Source organism: Aquila chrysaetos, chromosome 12, assembly GCF_900496995.4.
Source record: "Aquila chrysaetos chrysaetos chromosome 12, bAquChr1.4, whole genome shotgun sequence".
NCBI lineage: Eukaryota > Metazoa > Chordata > Aves > Accipitriformes > Accipitridae > Aquila > Aquila chrysaetos.
Genome location: NC_044015.1, coordinates 12078302 through 12101937, shown reverse-complemented (window position 1 = coordinate 12101937; position 23636 = coordinate 12078302). Strand labels below are relative to the sequence as shown.

The following is a 23636-nucleotide window of genomic DNA, read 5'->3' as shown; positions in this document are numbered from 1 at the left end:
GTTCTCCCAGGCAGCGACTGAGAAACTGGTAGATGTTTAAGAGAGAGCAGAGTGATTTCTCAAATGAGACAGAACTAGTCTCAGTTTTTCCGTGAGGAAATTAACTGATTGCCTTTTTTTCATTTATTTAAGAAATCCCTCTAGTGGCCAGTTACTTATATGACACATTGGCTGTTGGGTTGCAGCTGATGTTGCACATCAGTTGCTGCTGTTGTATGGATTTCAAATGAAACTCCTGATAGATTATTTGAAAGGCTTCAGAAAAAGGGCCTGAGACAGTTTCAGATGAAAGCCAGGGAAAAAAAATAAAGTTTGTTTTTTGGTGGGGTTTTTTTTTGAGTGGCAAGCAGGTGATGCTAAAATCTTTGAAATACTTATGGGGACATTAAGTGATGCTTTGTCTGTGGTATGTAGTAGGTCAGATTAAATGATCTGTTGGACTTCTAAGAAACATAATAGCTTCAGCAAATAAATTAAAATAAGCAATTAGGTTTCAGTTTGTGTCCTTATACATCACACCTCTATGTAAAACCCAAAGTCTTCAAAGACAGTCTATGTTATTTTATATGAAGTGTATACATATTTTGTAATATATAAAACAGTTGTTGCATGTTATCTACTATTCCCTGTTGTAGTACTGGGATCGTGGTTAGCATGGTGTTTGTCGCTGACAGAGGGAGAGCCTGGGATCAGTTTCCTGCATGCTCAGCTGAGGGCCTGTGCATTCATTGAAGCTGGACTGTCACTTTCTTCTCTGCTCTTTCATCCCTACCACAGCAATGCCTTGTGATGGGTTTATCAGGTTTTCCAAAAGTCCAGTTTTCCAGCCTTTGAAATTGCCTCAAAGTCCCGGGGAGCTCAAATGTCCAGGCATGGGAATGCTGCTGGACAAGTGTTGGGATGTGTACAAGGTCTGTTTGGGTCAGAGCATGTCCCTGCTGGCACAGTCAAGTCTAATGCCTGCAGGTGTGTGTGGGAGTCTCTCCACTGAGGTTAGAAAGCACTTTATCTTGTGCGCTTAATCCACTGGCAATGGATATATCTAAGCTGTGAATCTTTCCCATTGGAAATGGCATAGTTAGGAACGACGCTCTGCAAAATAAAGGCATGCATATATTTTATGTGGCTTCCAATTACCCAGTCCATTTACTAGCAAGTGCCCATTCCCTCTCTTTATTTACATCCAGGCAATGAAGGGGAAAATATTAGCTATCCTCAAACTGTGTGTTTGTGGTCAGGATTAAACCTTAAGTAGTTAAAATAAATTGTGCATTTGCATTCTTCTCCACGTGCATTTACCACACTTGCTGATGCAGCCTTCAGTGCTCGGCTCTCCCTGAAATTTGCATCTCTCCAGTGATGCTTCCTGAAACTTGCACAAAGAGGACAGACCAGCAGAAGTGAGAATTGTGATGTTGTGTACTGTAATGGAAGCAATCCCATACTCTGTTTAAATGTCACTTTGTTTCCATGATCCCTTTTCCTCAGTTGGGGATGAGAAATACATAGCATTACTTATAGAAGGCTGCAGAGCTATTGGCTTACAAGATTAGAGAAATGTTGAGAACTCACTGTTTTTGTTTTTCTTTTCTTTAGAGTTAAGTCAGCCATCAGCATAGCACCAGTTTTCCATCAGTTTGAGTCCAGAGTTGGTCTTTTCCAAGAGAAAATGTGTTCTGACTCTGGCATCCATAGTATGTCACTTGTATTCACCAAACAGTAGCCATGCATCCCACACGTGTGTGCCCATGCCTTCCTCCATAGGAGAAGCTGTATGGATTCCTGTATCTGTGAGTGAAACAAATGAAAGAGATTCAGACTCAGAAATTTTAGCTAGCCCAAAGTACTTGGAATTTAAAAGTAGAAATGCTTTGCTTGCACATAGCTCTGTTAAATGATGAGGTTGTTGATGGTGTAGTGTTAGTTCAGAGAACCATGTTATTCTGTGCTGTTGTCTATATGAGATGACAGAAAAACAGGTTTTTTTGCCACCTATGTGCTGAGTTAGACAGGAAAAACAGAGGTTTAGCTGCCTGGTTTGACAGCTTGCTTAGAAGCACGCCCTTCAAAGTACAAAAAGATGAAAGGCAATTAATAAACCAACTCAGAATCACAGCTCTCTGTTATCTGCACCCCCTTCTGCCTGTGAGGCTGGACCTGGGGAGAGATCACCAGGTCAGCAAAGGAAGCAGTCTGTTGAGCAAGGAACTCAACAGATTTGGGCCTAATTTTCAGACACCACAACAGTATAAAGTCATGTTTACCACTGTGCAGGCTGGAGTCGCCCAGACTCAGCTCCTGAGTAGAATTCATCCACTTGTTTCTTACAAGTGAGTGCAAAGTATTTCTAATCCTGGAGATGTTTTGGATTTGGGGGTTGGTTTGTTTGTTTTCCCTGAGTGCTTCACTGATTTAAAAAATAAATCTAGAACCCCATCTCCAAACACTCAGGGCTTTTTTTCAGTGATGAAGGCAAAATACCTGCATAGGAAGAGAGACTTTGCCTTAGAGCTTGTGAGAGTTTCTTAAAAGCAACACAGAGGAAAAGTTGTTCTTGAGATTGCTACGGCCAGAAATTTACCACTCGTCTGACAAATACTCTGTGAAGGTGTTAAGTAAACTGCTCTACAAAAGCTGAATATCTGTAGTTTATTTCAGTGTATATTTTGGAAGGCTTGTAGGCTTGCTTTATCATTCCCAGCCCTGACACCCACTCCTTTTTTGTGGCTTGTGAAAATCCATTAATCTCTTTGCTTTTGTTTCCCTCTCTGTAAAATGAAGCTATAATGCTGCCTCAGTGCAGTGCTCAGGGAGGTTGAGACCTTTGCCGTGGATTTCAGGGGCCTCTGGGCATGCCCTCTAACCTGTCTGATTCGTATTGCCTAATTCCCAGAGGTATGTTGAAGATCAGTACACTTAGCCATTCAAAGCAGGAATGCTGTAAAATCTGTCTCTGGTAGAAATTCAGAAAATTTTAATTGATAAGTTGACTATTTCATGCTAGCAAAGTGTTGTTTGTTGTTTGGGTTTTTTTCCCCCATATTCAGAACCCTCTCAGCATATGAGGTGTTGTCATCTTTTCAGCTGTTTCTTCATCTGAAATACGATGGACAAAATTACAGCTGACATCTAGGAAAACTCTCTACTTCATATGTTAAGGTTGAATGTTTTTTTTCCTGCTTGGCTGCAGTGGTTGTTTTTCTAATCTCTTAATTATGTATAAAACATTTTCAGCCATTTGCCAGCAAATATGACATAATCCATTTATTTTGAAGCACCGTACCATTCCATGCAATTCAGAGAACCTCCATTTTCCAGTGTGACTGGCTACTTGAGAAAGGCTGGGCCAAAATTATGAAGTCTCAAGTTCCATGCTGGCTTCAGCAAAGTCTAACTCTAAAATAACTTCCTGATGACTGTAAGCTTTAGCGTAATGTTGGTGAAAGCAGAATTTGGCATAAACTCCTTTATGCCAAGTGAAAACTGTGGCAGTGAGAGGATAATGAAACCCACTATGTTTGTTTGCTGTGAATTTGCAGTAGATCAAGAGAAATGTACAGTCTGATGTTATTAGATGCTGTGCATGATTAACTTCAACTTGTAGGTTCACAGGGGTTATGCATTAGTTGGGCTAGTAAACTGTTTGGGGAGGTTGCTTATTCTGGGTGGGAAAGGCTGGCTGTATCTCCAGCATTAACACTTTGGTTTTGCTTTTTTATTGCTCATTCCTGATCCCAGAATACAGGAATTTAAATGACTTGGATGTTTCTGGCCATGTTCCTTTTCAAGGGCACTCTGTGAAGCTCTGATAATCCCTGAAAAGGCAAAAATCTTTTATTCCTGACATTGTGACTAACTAGGGTGCTTTAGCCTTTGGCTATGCCACGTCGTGGAGTGTCAGTGGAAGAAACCGCATCCCGGTCATAGCCCTGGCTGGCCCCTGGTATAACTTATGCATGGTTGGGTGCTGGTGGAAACTGAATAGTGAGTACAATATAATGTACGACGTAGGCTTATCCACATGTGGGTACTGAACAATAGCTAAAGAGACAACCTGACTCCCAAACATTCCCTTCCTGTGGTCACTCTGCTGATTGGGAAAACCTCTTCTCTGCTGCAGAGATGAAAGCTCTGTAGCCATTTGCCATTTTATCATTTGGAGACAGTAGCTAACCAGTTAGAGCCATGCTGAATGTTTGATTTATTTACTTCTAATTTTCCTGCACTACCTTTTCTGTATGGTTCTTTATAATGTTAATGCAAACTGTAAAGCTAGTGCACGTGCCATACCTTGAAGACAGATTGTCCTGGCCTGCACCTATCAGGTCCTTTCATTTCCTTACTGTATGGCAAGCAGCAACATCTTGGGATATACGTTTTGTGATCATTTTTTAGCTGTGTGTTCAGCTTCCTTCATGTGGCTCCCATCAGCAGCAGCTGTTGTAAACACCTTGGATATCTTTGGAAGAACCTGGAGGTAGTGCTGGGTGGATTTCATGCCTCAGTCTTTCCAGGAGTATCTGGTACACAGCTTATTTTTGCTATTGTGTTTTGAAGTTTCTTTGCTTCTTTTTGAAACTGTGGGTCAGATTCAGAAGTGTTTTAAAAAGCAGAAACTCTTTTGCTTTGGTGGAGAGAGGTGTTAGCTCTGTGACTTCTTGGAGGGCTGTGACATTTCCCACCAGCCACGCACCTGAGTGGCTAAGAACGCGCCTCAGCACATGGCAGTGTTGGGATAAATAATGCAAATCCTGTATCAGCTGCGATGCGGCTTGCCTGTAAGATGGCATCCGAAGCTCCTGTCCTAGTTGCGGAGCTGTGCTGTCTCCAGTATTCATCTGGAGCTATGAGCTCTTAGGCCAGATTTTCTCCTGGTTTCTACCAGTGTCTTCTTGTTTGTGCTCTTGGTGTACAGGCTGCCCTGGGGGTGCCCAGCAGTGCTGGGATGTGTTGTGAGGAGGCAGGCTGGCCATCTCCTAGGCACAGCCTGATGATGAAGAGATCAGTCCTTTTGCTTGCCTCACCTCATGCTGTGCTCTAGACAAAGCCTTTAACTGACATGTCTCTGGCTGTAGAAGTGAGGATAACATTTCCCTGGCCTGCAGACTTGAGACTGATCCTTTTTAAAGGTTGTGCTTCCAGAAACATTGGAGTTGGTTGCCCCCTAGGACAGCTCTAAGGCTTGGTGCTTTGTGATCTGTGGAAGAAGAGGTGCTTTGGCAGCAGGAGGAAGGCCAGTTTGCCTTCAGATTTGCTTGTGATCTAGGTCAGTGCCTGGATCCCTTGTGAAGTACAAGACAAAAAACATGGCAACTCTTCTCCTTGTGAGAAATTTATTACAGCTCCCTGGTTGACTTTTACTTGCTGTACTTCCTGGCGTATTTTAAAAGCAGATTCTGTGTTAACACTTTCCATCCCAAAGGATGCTGACTTGCTAGTACAGAGGCTGTAGAAGAAGCAGCCAAGAAATTTACTTGTGTTTCTACTCCTTTGTGTCTGTACTAAATGTTATAAGCACCTGGGGTTTTATCATCCTTACACTTGCCCAGTTTTCTTGTAGGCACCCAGTAATTCACAGCCCTCCCAGGAAAGCAGGAGTGTTTATGTGCCTATGCCAGCCTTGATCCTGTTATCTTGCACTGTAAGAATAAACTCAAGTTACTGTTAGTGTCAGAAGTTATATGAGTTTCTAGGTGCACAGATGGCTTATTGTGCTGCCTGCTGAGATTGTGCTGGGGATCACACAGTAAAGTTTTAGATGGGGGCATTGTTTCTGATGAGGGCATTGGTACTGATCCTTCTAGCACAAGTGAAAGGGGAATGGTATTCTGTCGGCTGATCATAAACCCAACACGTTTTTCCTGTGGGAATGCAGATGCCTGCATAGCAAACTTTGGCTTATGTATGATAGGGGTTTTTTAAAGTTACCTTTCACAAACAAACTGGAAATAATCCACAGATGTCTGCTGATCACAGTTTGAAAACAGCTGTTCTTGAGCTGTTCTGAAATTGAATTCCTTTGAAAAAGTCTTGCTAACTTTGTCTGCTTCTGTAAGTCTGATACCTGGTACAACACACTCACGTACCTGAGATTGATATGCTCTAGGAGTAGGGAAGGAATTACCCTTCCTGACTGGGTTTAGATTTGTCTTCGTATTCTGTATCATCCACTCCTGGTGGTTGTATTGCAGATCGTCAGGGTGGAAAGAGATTCACATGCATAAGCAATGAGGAAAAACTTAATTAAATTGTTGTAACTGCTTTTGCCTGTGCAAGGCAAGCCTGGAGCTCTGTCTTGGGGTCTAAACCTTTAAACTTGGCAAAACTCTCTGTGCAAGAGCATGGCAAAGAGAGAGTTGTGCGTTTGACAACAATACTTTGCACTTTGACAGCAGTGCTGGGATTTCTCCATGCGTCTCTAATGATCTATTCATATGGTACATGCTCCTACCACAGCCCTCTCTGTGCCCAGACAGTGAGTCCTTTCATGAAGGCAAAGTGCAGAGTCATATTTCTGAGTGCAAATTGGCCAGGAGACTTATTTGTAGTGTAGGCTTGGCCAAGCTCATTTCTCTCAACAGCTACACTGCGAGTAAGCCACACAGAGCTGGAACAGGGAAGGTGAAAGTGAATACCAGTGTGTACATTGCCAGCAGACAGAGGAGCTGAGGGCTGGCCCTCTTCTGTTGGAGGACATGTTATGCAGAGGGCCAAGAGTACTTCAGCCAAATGCTGAGTGTCCTCCACTCTGTGTCTGTGTCTTTCATGATTAGATACTTCCATAGGATGGTGCAACAGAAATATAATACTTTGCACCAGGCCAGCATACTCCAGGAGTGCTAAGAAAAAAAATCCCAGCTCTCTGGAAGTTGACGGGTTATTTCTCATAGTTGCTGCTATTGCCACTGGGATACTCTTTGGTGAGGCTGCTGCACTTGGGCAGTCCTGAACTTGGGATGGTGGCTGAGTCCAGACTTTTTTCCTGCCTGTAACTCCCCTTTTCTAAGCCTTTGTGGGCAAAGACAGATTGTTGCTTATGGTGGAATGGAGGTGTACCCATGGGGCACACATATGACTCAGGTTTTTCTAACTCTCTGCAGGTGTTGATTGAGGGAGCCTTCTTAGGAGGTGGGCATTAGGATTGCAGAAAAGCACAAGGTTCTCCAGTAAGCTGTGCAGGTTTAGTACAGAGCACTGTAATACAACCACTGTCCAAAAGCCTACAGAGGTGGAATTTTGCAAGCTGTTGCTCAGCGAGTGTGTACCTAAATCCTCAAAGTCTTCCAGACCTGCTGAACTGGAAGACACGTCCTAGCATTTGTGCCACATTTTTTCAGAAATTGCTGCACATACATGAAATATTTTACTGTTGAGGTTTTCTTTGTGATGCCTCTGTGCACCTGAGTATGTAGGCAGGTAGCAACTTGTCGGAGCCTAGGTCTAAAAGGCTTGGTGCTGTTGTCCTGTTGACAGTCCTGTTCAGCCTGCAGCAACAGCAAAGGAATTCCTGGTCCACTGGAGAGGTGCAGGGTCTGGATGGAAATCAGCCAGCCGTGAATGCAGAGTTGACTTCAAATAGATACATTGGGGCAGCAGTCCTATTGCCTGGTCTGCACAGGGGTTTTGTTGACAGACTGCTAACAAAAGGTAGTGACTTTGCTGTAGAGCAGTCCTGGTTTGTTTAAACCAGGCTAGAGGGTGACCAAGTGATGGGAGGTATGTCCTTGTAGTTCAGGGGCATCGGGGACTCTCATCATCATGTTTGCCTGATGGCTCTTTCATTCATTCTTGCTGGGGTATGTTCCTTGCCCCCTAGCTGATTATCAGTTCAAAGCCTGTATGTCACTCGCAGAAAGTCTGCAGGATGCTGAGAGCACTTAGCACAGCACAGCTTGTCTTTGTCCAGTCTGACAGTCCTGTTTCATGTGCTAGTGGGAGTCCCAGCGGTTTGGTTACATTGAGTTTATACCTGTGCTTTCAATAGGAGAAAGTCTGATTTGAAAATGAATGCAGCCTAGGGACTTACTGATATGTGACAGTGACGTGTCTTTATTACTTATGCTCCACATTCATAGCTGCTTGAAGGGAAAGCTTACACTTTTGGAAAGATAAATGAAAATTGTAAACTACTGATTAGAGTGAATGGCTTTCCTCAAACATGAGAAGGCCGGTGAGCTGTAATCTGAAGGTCATTGCAGGTGAAAGAAATCGCTGTATTTCAGTGACATTTGCATCAGGCTGGAAGGTCCAGGGAGTCTGATGTGAAAATATGAAATACTGTTGATTTTCAGTGACTACTTAACTTTGAGCATCTCCTGCCCTTCTAAACATATCTATTTTTCTCTTTCCAGAGGCAAAAGCTTTCTGGATAGCCAAGCATCCTTTGCCACTTTGCTTGTAGGAAGAACAGTTTATGGCCTGTTCTTGTATTTCTCTTGTGGTTCTTCCCTACTTTGAGGCAGACCTCTTCTCCAAATGCTAAATTTGGGTTTCATCTCAGAGAGCACTATTACTAGCACTCATTGAGTTCTTCCTCTGTCTTGTTCTGGTTTGAGATGCAAATCATTGTGTTCCTATTTTATATTTCCTATGGCCTCAGAGAAAAGCTGGCTGAAAACCTTTGGGAAGAATGTCTTTATTCTTGCAAATCAGCAAAGTTTTCACATGGAAGGGTCAGTTATTGTGTAAAACTCACTCTAGTGTCACACAAAACATCCTGCTGGTTTCCAGATCACAGAGCAGATTCGCCACTGGTAAAAACCTGAATTTTCCTTTGCTCCAGAATTAGCTTGGTGTGTTTCTTATTGCTGCTTGAACTCCTCCTAATTAACAACATGATTTAAAATATTCTATTTCCATTTCCTATTTTCTTACATTGTTTCTGTCAGCCTGCACCGGGCAAGTGATGAAAACTCACTTTTATTTGTAGCCATTTAATTGTACAGTATTTGGATTACAATAAAAAGTGTTTCTATGTGTGCTAAAATGACTTTGATTAAGTCTTGTAGGACATGATTAAAATGAAAATCCATTCATAATGGAAAGGAAGTCATATTTCGTATTTTAGGTCAAGAGTACCTAAAAATGTCTTGTCTGGAAAGGTACATTCTTAAACACTTTGGAAGAATGGAGTGTACCTGTCTCAACCACATAACTTGGTTATGTTCAGCTAATCCTGTTCTCTCCAGGTTGGTGTAATCCTGAAATAAGTATTCCATTATTCTTTGCCTGTTTCAAAGGAAAAGAAGTCTGTCGATCCATACCAGTACTACAGTATGTCAGCAAAAGGGAGATCTTGGTTTGCAGTAATAATGGCAAGCTTATGACCTTTGATGTAAGCTTGGAAAGGAGGTGAGGTTCAGGGAAAGGTAAAGGAAGATGTAGAGAGGTATTAGCTTTTCTCTCCTGGCATGTCACAAAACCTTCTTTTACATTCTGAAAATCTCAATATTATATATGTAGAGCTGTAAATAGTGTGAGATATACCTCCGGGTGAAAGCTCTCATTGGGTGCCATGGGGGCTGGGGGCCAGACACTGTGTGCTTACTGATACTTGTAGGGCATGGTTATAACTTTTGGGGAAAAGAAAAGAAAAAAAACCCACCAAACCAGACCTAAAGTAAAAAAGTAAGCCACTGAGTGGAATGACTTGGGTCTGCCTTTCTCTCCAATACTGGGCGTCTAGTGGTCCCTGATCCGAGTCTTCTTAATGGAGGCAAGGCAGACTGTGGGAGCCTTGCACTCATTCTTCTGCAGGCTTGGTACAGAGACTGAGAGCTTTTCAGATGTTTCTAATTTGGGGGACCCTTGGTAATGTGGTATGGGCCCATATTCAGTTTGCCCATTGAAAAATCAGTGGTACTGAGCACCTAAACGTGAGCAGGTTCTGCCCTTTAAAACCTATCCATTTTTTGTTACCAGAGCCAAGAATATTTCTAAATACCAGTGTTCCTTCCCAGTGGCTTACACACTTTCATTAATCTTGAACAGCTGCATTAGCTGGTGTCTCAATTAGTATTTGTGGGAACAAGCTATCCCTTCAGAAATTACAGAACTGTTGCAATTAATTCCTCATTTGAGCAAACTGATTTCAGAGGCTAGTCACAGCCCTGATCCTGTGCGTGTGATATTTCCTGGGCTTTCCTTAGGGGAGTTGTTCCCTAGAAGCCAAGTCTGCTTGGAAATATTCACAAGGCCAGATGCAGATGGTTTTTTGTTTCTTTTAAGGCTTTGTCTGCAGTGGGGCGACCACGGGGAGAACTAAAGCAAGACGAAGACAGGACTTGGGATTGAAATGGGAGGAACCTCCTTTGCGCTGCAAGAGAATTCCCTTTGCACAGATGCCAGAGAAGCTGTTAAACATGGATTTTTGACTATTGGCATGAGGCAGCCATAAGAAGCCCTAGCCTGATGGCTTTTCTGGGGAGATGTTGATTTCCCCATTGTGTCTGTGCCCACTGGGCTTAAGCACATACCTGTCATGGCACTGTACTATCAGAGACAACCTGAGGATCTTGGGGAGTGCGAGACAAGAAAGTGAGAGATTTTTTGACGTGGTGTGAAACGAGTGAAGATCCTGGTGCATATGAATGTATGTACACACTTACATACATCTGTGAATCATTCCCTCACTTGGGCTTGGAAGATCATTGAAGGTTTTAAAATCACTGCTGCTGCCAGCAATATACGTTATCCACAAGCTGCTGAAGGGCACCGGGAAAGAGTTAGCGAAGAGACACATTTGTTGCATTCTTGTACTGTGAGGTCCTGTTCTTGTACAGCTGCCCAGCCTGGAGAGTGTCACTGCTCTTGTTACTGGCTCCACGCTCCCACACAACTCCTTGCCACCGATCTGGGCTCAGACTGCCTCTCTGCTGGGAGCTGACATCTTGAAGACCAAGTTAAAATAATTAAAAAAAAACAAAAGAAGGTACTTCCAAAAGTCTGTCCTTAATTAAGGAAAACCCTACAACAAATGCCAAGCCCCTATGAAGCCAAAAAGTCTTACGCATACATTAAGATTTTAGCAACTTGTTTAAATGCTTGAACAGTTCTTTGAACTTGGGCCTGAATGTTCAGGCCTTATTAATGAAGTGTGTGAGCATAATTGTGCTAAAATAAGTGGTGGCAAGGAAGGTTTAAATCTGTTCACAGCCTCTGAACTGCGTTGTTGTGAGCTAGCTTGGTGGTGTCTCATGATGTGTTATCCTCTGATCCCATTGATTTCTGTGAGATTTGAGGTGTCAAATCTCACATTAATAGATGCAAGGTAGGGCTGGCAGTCCAGGGAGCAGCACAAATATCTACAATGCAACAGAGTGTTTCTAATTAAAAGAAAATTGTTTATTAAATGAGTCTCCTCAGTGCTGGGTGAGCAAGAGCCATACCTGCCTGTTGGTGGTGGAGTGCTTGAAAAGATATAGTGAGCCCTGCTTGGTTTGCTGCATTTTTGGGAAGATCCTGAGCAGGACAACATAAAAGTCATCAATAGTAACAACTCCACTTGCTCCTCTGTGGTAAAGAAGGACATTTTCGCAGCTGAAATAAAACACTAGAGTTTGGGAAGTCGGGGTATACTGTCCAACTGTGTGCTGAACAGCTCTTTACTTGTGCATCAAGCCATGCTAGAGGAAGTAAAAGCCAGCTGCTTTGGGGTGGGTAGTGTGCTGTGGTCCTCAGGGGGAAGGGGATAGAACCATAGCTACAAAGCATTGTCTCAGGCCATTGTAATGGTGCAGCTGCTTTCTGGTAGTTCTTCACTGCCTTGGCAGACTCCCTCTCACTGGGTTTCAGAAGTGTTTTGCATCCGTCTTGTTTTGAATTTTTTTTCCTCCCCTTAAGGATCCATACCTTCTCTTCCAGTCTCTCCCAGCTGCACTTTTTCCTAGTCAAGGTAATTCACCACTGGTTCACAGTGGAAACTGCCAGTTTGTTGGTGTTTATGTTTTGAATTGGTTTTCTAAGTCTGGCAGCATTCAAACAAAAAGACAGGGAGAAATGACTCGTCTGTTACTTTATTTACCACTTGTTTTGGGAAATCTAAATCCAAATTTGTATTTGACTCATATTAGGACTCCATTGCTGGATTTTATTTTTTGTTACTTTTGGCAGGGCTGAATTCACACCCAGAATAAGCACAGTCATCAGTCAGGATAGCCTGTGTGACACTGAGCTCAGTTCTCCACTCAGATCAGGGAGTTCTTTGAGCTGCCCAAAGTGACTGAAAGCTGAAGCTTTTTGCTGCAGGATCCAAACAATTTGGAGGCCTGCAGTGAGCCTTACAAAGCTAGAAGAACCTTGCTGCCTTCCCTAGTTTGCTTTCTCTTTAGTTCAACTTAAGCTGTTAAAATTCACGTACTGTGCTCCGTTCATCACATGTCATTAGTGCTGTGGTAAAAAACGTTGGACTGTTGTAGCAACTTGTTAGTAATGGCTAGCACTGGATGAAGTAGCATGGCTTTTCTAATGCTCTAGGGTTTGAAATCCCTGTTGTTTCCCCAGAGCATCGGAGGAACTCCCTGTGTGGTGCCCTGTTGCTGCTAGCTTGGGGCAGAAGGTTGTTACGAGCATGCCGAGTCCTGCTTTGAGGGCTGAGCTTTTCCCTCTCAAAGCATCTGGTGGGGCCAGCTTTGGCTGTAACCCTCATAGCAAGAGTGGGGGACACAGCTCTGGTGACTCAAAGACCGAGTCATTTGGTGACAGCACTTTTCTGTCTCCAAGGCTTCTCCAGAGAGCCGAGACTAGCCAGATTCCTGATGAGGGTTTATGCTTGTGGGAGGTAACTTTCTTAGGAGTAACTGTAAGCATTTCTTGATAAGCTGGAAGGTGGCAGGTTAAGTAGCCTTGCCAAACTTTTAATAAACAGGAAGAGCTGGACCTGAACTGCTGTATTCCCCATGAGTCTGTGTTATCGCTAATAAAACAGGAAAGATAGGGCTCCGCGGTTGAACTCCTCCCCGTTCTGTCTCACTACCTCAAATGTGTGAGGGCATGGAGGGGTTCAGGGTCCAACATGAGTATTTGGGCACCTCTGTTAGTGCAGTTATGGAACACAGCATACAGAAATATGCTTCCTCCATCACTGTTTTGAGATGTAACCTCTCTCTGAACGCTTTATTGCTGCTTTGTTCTGTGGAAGATGGCCAAGGTGAGCTACTGGTGCTTTTGTCACCAGTTTGTATGCTACAGTTGTTAGGAGTGATCTACTAACAGGCTTTCCATTGACTTTGGGCTTCACTTTGGATGAGACCCTGTGGGTTTAGGGCATGTGGCCAACCTATGGCTCTTGTTTCAGTGGAACTCAGTATTGGACTACATCCCGTAGAAAGCCTCGTGGGTAAATTGAACCCCTGGCTGCAGGCAGAGAGGAACCAAGGGAGACAGCTAACATGGATATCTCTGGGATTTCCTGGGACTTGGTTACACACCCAACAGAGTCCTGCAGCGTACAGAAGCAGCAGAAGCCCTGGAAAGCCATGGACGTCCTCTTCGTGTGAGCCATTCTCAATGCAACCCCAACCATCAGCGGCATCCTGACCATTGTCATCCATGGTAGGCGCTTGGCAAAGCGATGAGAAGGGCCTACTTGAGCCTGGGTGTCTGAGTTTGACTCTCATAGCAGTAAAGGGAGAACCCAACACCCTCCTCAACCCCTACAGTGTTTAAAACACTGACAGAAAGGGAAAGGATCCTCCTTATAGCTTTTGTTTTTGAAATCTAGCTGCCTCCAGTTCTGACTCTGCTTTGCAGTATACGCTTCTTGAATGTGAAGTACTCACCCCTGTTTGAAGCCCTCCCTCCCTACCTGTTTGCCAAAGGGAAGATTTGGTAAATGTTAAATTCAGTAGGAAAATTACTGCAGGGCCCTGGCTATAGAGTTTCCCACAACTTCTGTTACAATGTGACCCATATTCTGGCAAGCCAGAGGCACACAGTGTTGGTTTTGTCCTGTAGTACTTTTCCTATACAGATGGTGAAGGGGAAAATTTTCTAATTTTCTCCTCTGACCCAGTGCCTGAGGTAAATAAACTGTAAATAGCTTGGGAGAGCAGACTGGGATGTGAAGAAGTAAAAAAGGGTGATTTTTTTTTTTTTTCCTTTTTTGGGGAGAAAAAGAGGAGGATAACCATTACAGCCTAAATTAACTCCCTCTTGCAAACATAGTTTGAGGAGACATTATCAGGCTAAAAATACGAGCAGTTTGTGAAAGGAGCAGTTTTCCTTGTATGCTGCTACCACATGTTACTTAATTAAAACAGTAGGCTCTTAATGTTGCGCTTACTTTTTCAGTATTCATGGTACTTGAGGTTTTTTGGGAAGGGGGTACTTTGCTGAGGATGGACAATGAGGGCTTGTGTCCATGGTAAGACTACTGGTTAAAGCCAAAGTAAATATTGAAGTTGTTATAGTTATGCCGGCATAAGCCCCTATATGAACGTTCTCACTCAAACTTTTCTAAAATTTACCTTCTATTTATTGGACATGGGTTTAAATCTGAGTGGAAAAAGCTGCCATGTTACTGGAATAGGAGTGTCCATCTGGAGGTCTGTTCCAGTTTAATTTATTAAACTTTCTTTTCTGAAAAGAGTGGTAGGAATTTAATTTTTTTTCCTTGTCACTTGTCAGTCTTTCCTGATTGTGTTGCACAGGCTTTAGGTTGTAAATCTTGCAGAAGACCTTTTTTCTGTAATTAAATTCTAGACATTGTTAGTCAGCTCTTGAACCTGAAGTTGCCTCCTTTTTAGTGCAAATGTCATTGTTGTAACCTGTCTCTTTTGAGAGGAACCCACTGTTTAAGTCTTCTCCCCCAATTACTAGTTGCAGGCAGAGTGTGTTGGCTTTGAGCTCAGAGTTGCCTGCAGGGAATCACTTGAACTTCATCAGGTCCTGCACCTGGGAAGGAAGAACCCTTTGCAGTGATGCAGGCTGGGGAGCAGCTCTCCTGAAAAGGCCTCAGGGGACCTATGGGCCCATGGTGGACAGCAACCTGAATGTGAGGCAGTGGTGTGCCCTGGTAGCAAAGGTCAGCTGCGTCCTGGGTAGCATGAACAGAAGTAAGCCAGGACATCAAGGGGAGGGCTTATTCCCCTTTTGCTAGGCACTTGTTTGATCACATCTGCAATACTGCCTGTGGTTTTGAGCGCCCTTGGTGAAGAAAGATGTTAACAAGCGTGAGTAAGTCCAGCAGAGAGCCATGAAGATGATGAGACCATGAGGGTGATGAGATGTTGGAGAACGACACATAAGAATTGTACTCCTTGGCAGCCAGCTCACCTCTCCTCTTCCTGTGGCCTTGCACTTGGCACATCTTCTTGTAGCTTCTGCCTGGTCTTGATGGCACAAATGTTTCAAACTAATCCACTCAAAAAATGTGATTTAAACCTGATGCCAGGCCAAGAATAATGCTGATAGACTCAAACTCAAATAATAGTACTGTGCTCACTGACCTGCCTTCAAAAAATACACAAAAAAAATCTAGGCACTGCCTTAGTCTAAGGGCCTCATGGACTGCTAAGCTGTGTTCTTGTGAGCTAAGTGGAGCTGGGTTAAGGTGATCCAGTCTCCTTACCCTATCAAGCGCATGACGTGGACCAGTAAGGATCAGAGGATGTAGTAAAAACACTTTTCCAGGACAGGAAAGTTGAGGAGAGGTGATAACACCTCTTCTGTGGTGGGCCCTCACCATCAAACTTACTTGCGCGACATGCAGAGAAGATGTGTTCACCTGTGCTGCCCCTCTTCACTAGCACTATTGTTGGAGTTTGGGCAGACTGAAATTGGTTTTCTGCAGGTATTGGAGGTACTGCTTTACCTCACCTACTGTAGGTCTTTTCCAAGAGGAGCCAGCACAGGATGCTGCCAGCAAAGTGTCCTCCTTGTGATGCCACCTTACCCTCAGTTTATCACATGAACAGTCTATTTCCATGGCCTTCTCTCACTGTACCAGACATGGCACAAATGTTGGCTGCTCTGTCTGTGTGTCTCATCGTTTCCTGACTGTCATCACCCAGGGAAAGGACAGTCAGTTTTCCAGAACTGGGGAGATGTGCACCATGGGCAAGCAGACTACCGGTGGTGGTGGTGAGATCTGCAGCAGAGATGGCCTTAGCATCTTGAAAAAGGAGCAAGAATGAACAGAGTCCAACTGGTCCATCCATCTGAGTTAGAGCACTGAAATTTTAACTGTGTGCTCAGCTTCTTGAAGTCCTACAAACTGTGTATTAAAGAAGAAGTGCTTATAATGGGGAATATCCTCTTGTCCCTTTTATGGTTTGAGGAGCTTTTGCTGCCAGTGGGAAGTCCTGCTCACATTTTTATTTCCTGTTTTTCTTGTGCAGCGGTTGTCATTTAAAAAAAAAGGGGGGGGGGGGGGGGTATGTGCCTGTTTTTCCATACAGTGGTATTGCAAACACCATAGCTGCTATTTTTGGGGGGAGGATAGGTGGACTGGTTCAGATATTACAGTAGGAGTAAGTGCTGATTTTGTTTGATCTTAAATGTGAATTGTTCTGAAACTAATAGTGATAATTGCTTTTGGGAATGGCTTGGGTTGTTTGGGGTTTTTTTTTGGTTGGGTTTTTTTTTTTTGAGGCTCAAAGCTGGAAAAACAAAGGTTTGCCAAATTGCTAGTCATAGGGCATGTTTCATCCAGGGCGTGACAAACTTTATTGCCTTTGAGAACTTCTGGGCTTAGAAATGCTGCTGGGTGGGTAGTCCTGTAGACAGCAGTCCTTTCTTTGTGCCAGAGCTTTGTCTCATCAATGTCTTTGTAAAGGTCTACTGGGATGTGAATTTACCTTCTACGTAACGCCATTACAGCCTGAGCAGTAAAATACCATCTTTCTTCTAGAAGTTTCCTTGTGGGTAGATGTAGAGATTCCTCTAGGCTCCCATTCCTGTGTCTCACTTCTGTCTGGAGGATGTTAGCTGTTGGGGTCTTCCAGGGTGGATTTTGTTGAGGGCATACTGCCCTACCAGGAGGAGGATGGAGAAACCCAGGCACGGATGGTCTGATTGACTCTTGGGAAACTCCTTCCCTAGGCAGCCCTTTGCGGAGGGCAAGATCAGGTAGTAGTAGTCTTTGGTGTGCCATGCCCTTCTCTCAGGGTGGTGGTGTGTCCATGCAGTAAAACTTGTGTGGTCTGACCTTACAGGAACTGGAGACAAAGACATGGCAGGAGGAGCATCCTTCGGCCCCTTTGGCTTGCCTGGGGAAGCAAAGAAGGGCTAGCTATTGAAGGCAGCTAGCTTTTGAGGGCAGAGCTGCAGTAACTCTGTCAACCACTGTCTTTCTCAACTTTAAGGTTTCTTCTGCTAGTCAAAGTTTTGGGCTTAATGAAGCAACTCTGAGCAATTGAGGAAACAGCCATCTGTCATGTTAATAATTTTCTCTGAGGTTGAATGACTCTACATTTTAACTTCTTTTTTGTCAAGGAAATTGTGTTTCATTTGTGAACTTTGGGTTTCCATTGCACATCCCTGCAAACAGCTCCCTCACTAATACATTTTGGGTTTGCGTGTGCGCAGACCCGAATGGAGAAAAATCTCCCGGCTGAGACAAGGGATCAGCCAGCATAACACTGAGACTAATTTGACATGTACAGAGCTGAAGCTTCCCCTTTCCCTCTCCAGACCGTAGCAAACCCCTCCACACGTCCCCATTGATTTATGTGAGGTTAGAAGGACTGCAGTGAGGCTTGCTGAGGGAAACGGGCACATGGAACCGACCCTGTGGGTGTTATGTGCTTATTTTAAGGGTTTGCAGGATCCTTAAGACTAGCCTGGACCTGGCAAAGAGTATGGTGTAATATGGACTCTGACGTTCTTCAGCATGGCCACCATCATCTTTGCTTGTTTTGTGTGATGCTTAACTGCAGTGTGGTCCCACTGTATAGCAGGACCACTGCAACTCCAGTGATGACCATGAACATAAAGCCATTTTCACAGTTCTCTGGTATTTTAGGAATTTTGGAGCTGTTGTTCACTGTCTGTGCAGCTGGAGTGTGGGAGGAAAGCAGAACAAGGCTAGCGAATTGTGCCGTGGCTGTGGAGGCCCAAGCATGTGTGCTGAAATAGGGGCTCGAGTGGATGAGCTGCAGTCCATAAAATACATGGAGCAAGTTTGACTTAGTCTGTTCTACCAAGTCAGCACTATGACTGTTTTAGTCCAGTTAAACATTTTTGCAAACTAGATCTACAGTGCAGTTTGACCCTGGGTCTTGGTCTGAAGCAAACCCTGAAGTTATGACTAAACCCAGCCTTGTGCTGTGATAGGAGAGCAGTTAATAGCAAAGAAACCAGCCTCTATTCACTTGCTGAACTTTTATTATTTATTGTTTTAATAGACAGGAATAAATATTCAACAAATAAGCTTCCTGTCCTTAAATGATTGTGTTCTTCTGATTATAAATAAACTTAAAACCTGAATTCTTGATTTTTTTTTTAATTTAAAGCAGGCTAATCCCCATGAGAATGAAATCTTCCGGTTGCATGAACTAGAAAGGGTTCATACCCTGATTCTCATCTGGAGGATCATATGATGACTTGGGGCGGAGGTATTTTCCTGAAATAGCTTGAAGTGGCTCTAGGGTTTGGGACGTGCCCCCTTTCTCTGTTCTGTGTGCTCTCCCCTAACTAGAGTTATCTCTGGCTTTAACTAGGGTGGAGGATGCTGTGGGAAGTGCCTTTGGGTCTCTGGAGCTGGAGGACAAAATAGGCAATTTATAGCAGTTGATGGGGGCTTAGCATGGCCTTCCAGTGCCCTGCCCTTAGGGATGTGTTTCACGCTGTCGTTGCTTATCTCTCCATGGGACCTTTTGGGAGTATTTATACTCCCAGAAGAATGTAAAGGGATTGTAAATTCTCAGTGGAGCTTGCTAAGCTGTGGCTGCACAAGCTGTGCCCTACCATGGGGCTGTGCTTTCCTGCCTTCTGGCCAGGAAAAATGAGCAGCCCTTTCACTTAAGGGAATTTGCTGTGGGATCTGCCGTGACCATGTGAGTGACCAGGTGTTGGATGTGCAAAGTCCTGGTCCCAGGGAAATGTGTGCTGGAAAGGAGCAGCTGGGATGCAACTTGGCTTGCTTGCCCTGTAACCCGAAGGCTTGAGGATCCCAGGAGGAGACAGGCTTGTGGCTCCTTTGGGAGCCTTTCCACATGATTACCGTCAGAGACATGGATTTGTGCTTCCTGTTCCACTTTGTGCAGCTATACTACTCAGCCCTGAGGCAAAAACATTCTTCAGATGCTGCTTTCAAGGAGGATGGCAGAGGCCATAGGGGAAGCAGACAGGTTTCTCCCACTCCATTGTTTGGGACTGAGTGCTACTGCAGTGCTTTAAGAAAACATAGCATCTGCACAAAGCTCCTCTGTGTGTTTTCACAAACTTGTAACCTCTGTGTCAAGAAACAGTAAGAAAGCAAGCTGCCTCTCTCAGAGCCTCAGCCTTGCTGCTTGCTGGCTATAGCAGGGTGGGGGGAAGGAGGTCTGATGCTGGTCCTGGTGTATGTCGAGCATCCCTGCCTTCCCCTGCCACCTCCATGCTCAGCTTGGCCATGCACAGGGAAGTTGTGATGGGCTGTGCTAATTGCAGGTTGCAAATCGGAGGCAAGTGGCTTTCTAGGCCTTGGTTATCGTTATCCATGTTGTAGAGCAGCGAGTGACGTGTTCCTTTGCTCTGCTAGCGGTGTGTTAGCAGGGGCTCCTCTCAGTGTCTTAGCAGAGCCCCCGATCCTGGCACAAGTGATTCCTGGGCCATAGGGTGAGGCAGCGGTGTTTGCGTGCCTGCAGCAGGGCTGTGCATCTTAAAAGGTGGGCTTGCAGGGTGATAAAGCAAGCAGAGCAAAAAATCCTGGTACTTCTAGAGAGACAGGACCTTTGCGGTTCCTTACATTGGGCCATTCATCTTGAGATGGCCTACCTTGTCTTTGCCAGTGGATGAACTGAACAGAGAGTTCAGTCCTGTATCCACTTGATGATAAAGCTGCTGTAATTCCTGTGAGGCAGGAGGAGATCAGTGAGAGGGGAGGGGTGTGCAAGCATGCCTGCAGTAAGGGGGTGTTCTGCCTTTGTGGGGAAGTGGGGCTCTGCTGTGTGCCTTAGCAAGGGCTTGCACATCTGTGGAGCTGTGCTGAGTTCTGCCAGGAGCTGGATGTGCCAGTAAGAAATAGTTCTGCCTCTGTTTGACTCATTTACTAGCTGGGAAAAGGCAAAGGACCTAAATCTTGTGTTAACAGGCTTCCTTTGTGCTCTCATTTTCCCAGGGTGGCCACTGACCACAATGTTGATAACACCACAGCAATCCTTAGGGAGTGGCTGAAGAATGTGCAGAACCTCTACCATGACGTGGAGTGGAGGCCGATGGAAGACCCCCAGTGAGTACTGCAGTGAGGGGCTGACTGAAGCTGTTTGGTGTATATGTCAAATTTCCTAGATTTTCTGTTTTCAAATCAGGAGATGTACTAAATGTACAAGCATTAAAATGTAGGGGGGGGTGGTGGTGGTGGTGGGTTTTGGGGTCTGTCCCATTAAAATTGTGTTCTTATGGAGCCCATAAAAAGGTCTCTGACTTCAGTGAAGCAACTCATGCAGAACTTCAGAGAATTTTCCATTTAGTTATTTAGCATCTACAGCTGCTCTCTTTGCATGGTAAACAAATCACATCAAAAGCTACAGGGAATAAAAACTGTCATTCTTTATTTGCAAGGAAGCAGAGAAACCATAACCCATTCCCATAGTGTCTATGAAAGTTCTGTCCAAGACATCAAATATTCAGTAAGTTCTGAGCCAGAGAGCTAGATTTAATTCAGTATATTATGCCTTTGCATGACTTGTAGGATCATTGCTTTGAAATATTATGTTAGGTGTGTTGGGTTTTTATTGCTTTATTCTATTTATTTATTTATTTTAAGATCAGCTGTTTTGTTCTGTTTTCTATTTCTTCCATCAGGGAAAAGTGTATCTGTTTCCCCTTTCTTTAGGCTTGCTTTTATTTTCAAGGTCCTCAGTGCAGTGGTGGGGCATTTGTGGTACAAACCCACAGGGAATGCTTGTTTTATTGACTTTTCTAATCCTTAATTGGAATTGAGTTTTCTTAATCCTGTCAAACGTGGCTTTAAATTCTGTAAAAAGTTTTTGAAGTTCTTAACTCCTTCACTGGCTTATGCTGGCACTGTTTCAAAGTCCTGAATTTTTATTCCACACAGGGGTCTGTCCCTAAGTTTCCTCCCATCTTTGTTATAAAGCATTTGCTTTTGGACCTGATCCTGAAAACAGAGACGTGCACCTAACTTTGCTCGTGTGATTGGGCTCATGGGGTTGGGTGTTGGGTGTTTGTAGATTAAAGAGCTGTTATCGGGATGTGTTAACAGTTACTAATAATGCCCAGACCCCAAGGGAACCCAAATTGCCTTCATCTTCACATCCTCAGCTTTGTTGATTCTACTGGGTTTAAGGAAGCTGCATTTACAGTCTTAAACTTAAAGCCTAGCAGAGGACAGATGAATTTCTACCAGAGGGTCAGATGAGGTAAATCAGCTTTAGTTCATTTTGATGGGGTAACCTCTGCTTACGTCAGGTGAGAGCCTGCTGCTGTGGAAGAAACTCCTGGTTTTTTGATAGTGCTGTTTTGCTTGTGGCCGCTTGGTCGGCAGGAAATGGTGCAGCGCTGCTTGTTCTCCAGTGCCCTGTGTACACATGCCAGCACGAAACTTGGAATCGTTCTCCCTCAAAACCTCTCCTGGGTTGCCTGAGGTGACTCTTAACACTGTTTTTCTTTTGGAAAGAAGGCAGCAAGGGAACTTTTTTTTTTTTTTTTTATTGACTAGTGTAATAGGGCCCAGACGTGGGTTGTAGTCACTTTTTTTTCTTTGCTAGGTCTTACCCAGAAGAAATTGGGCCAAAACATTGGCCAAGCTCCCGATTCACTCATGTGATGAAACTCCGACAGGCTGCCCTGCGCGCTGCACGAGAGAAGTGGTCAGACTACATCCTGGTAAATGCAAGGTTTGATTTATTAACTGTCCTCAGGCAAAAGCTTTTCAGGTAGTCACTCTGATACTTGGGGCTGCCAGAAAGTTTCTTCTCCATCTAAAGACAAAGCTCTTTGCGGTGAGATGCTGTGTGTTGTTTCTTGGTCTGATAAGCAAGAGACTTTGCAGCTAGAAAGATAAGGCCCTGGGTAAACCCAAGGCTTTCTCCACAGGGGTCGGGATTGAATATAGTCCTGGTGGTGGGTAGGTACCTGCGAGGGTCCCCGAGATTGAAACCCCACTTGTTATTGATGAAATGCAAGGGAAATAGTTTTGCACAACAGTTGTGGAAAGATGTGTGCCTTTGGTGACTACAGCAGCAGTTAATGACGGTGTTCCCAGCCTCTGAACAAGGCAAGGGTGTGAGGCCAGTTTTTAAGAGTCTTCTTGATCCTTTTCAAAAAATAAACCTGCCCTGAATTTTCAGCAGTGTTATTTCCCTCGCGGCTCCCTTGCCCCTGTGCTGGAGTAACGTTCTGTGGAGTCAGAGGAAGCTCCACATCTTTTCCCATCCCTCAGCTGTGGTGCAGGGGCAACCCCCATGGGGTTCACCCATAACAGCCACATGTCCTGTGGTATTAAAACCACCAGCTCTGTGGTTTTTGCCAATACCTCGTGCCTCTGGCTGCCTTGTTCCCAAGAAAGTGTCAGGGGAAGCATATCATTTTATCTAGTAACAAATTTCTTTTTCTCTTCCCCTCTTCCTTCTCTAGTTTATTGATGCAGATAATTTACTGACCAACCCACAAACCCTGAACCTGATGATAGCAGAAAACAAGACATTGGTGGCACCAATGCTTGAGTCTCGCTCTCTCTACTCTAACTTCTGGTGTGGCATCACCCCCCAGGCAAGTGACCACGTGAATGGTGCTGGGTGACTGTGCAAGCTATGTTTTCAAAGGCCTCCTGCCTTGTGTCAGTGAAGCAGTGGGCATTGTTTCTGTTCCATGGGCTTTCCCACCTGCTTCTGTAGTGTCCTCCTTCTGAAAAGAAGCTGCTGTAGCTGAGGCATGCAGAGGTGGTGTTAGCATGTAATGAGGATAGTGGTGTCATGCGGTCATCTCAGCTTGCGCCTCTCTCAGTGACAGCATCCAAAATCTTGGGTGGGTATCTTTGGGAAAGGTTCATATGTTTATAGGGAATCTGGGAATAAGGGTAGAGAGGACATTGCAGTCTATAAATGTTTTTCAGGCTTTGTTTTCTAACCGAGCTGTAGGCATGAGCAAAGCAATACATGTTCTGCATTGGGTGTGCAGGCACATAGCTGAAACTTGCTTCCTTATCTGAGATTCCTCGCTTAAAAAAAAGCTGAATCTGGAGGAAGCTGAGCTTGCTTAGCCAAAAGTCCTGGGAAGTGATACAATCCCACTAACAACATAAAAAATACTGATATGCACACCAAAATTTATTTGAGGTTGTTCCATATGTTTGTGTAATGGCCTTAAAACTCTTGGTACATAATTTTAGACTAGCTTTCCTGTATAGTGACGCTAATCTGAGAGGAATTTGCTTTTCTTTCTACAGCTCTCCATTGTGTATAGGTTATTTTTCTCACATATGAACAAATTTATGTAGTCGGACAACACCCTTTGCCTTGTAGGGAGTGTGT

At 44.3% G+C, this 23636-nt stretch overlaps 1 protein-coding gene across 1 annotated transcript in view; it reads left to right on the top strand.

The window, feature by feature from the left end:
• Nucleotides 1–23636, top strand: part of COLGALT2 (collagen beta(1-O)galactosyltransferase 2) — a 57884-nt gene that overhangs the window by 17316 nt on the left and 16932 nt on the right. Inside the window, exons 2-4 of the mRNA XM_030032674.2 lie at nucleotides 20261–20371; nucleotides 21873–21990; nucleotides 22741–22875. Coding sequence (XP_029888534.1) covers nucleotides 20261–20371; nucleotides 21873–21990; nucleotides 22741–22875 — 364 coding nt within the window. The remainder of the gene's footprint in view (nucleotides 1–20260; nucleotides 20372–21872; nucleotides 21991–22740; nucleotides 22876–23636) is intronic.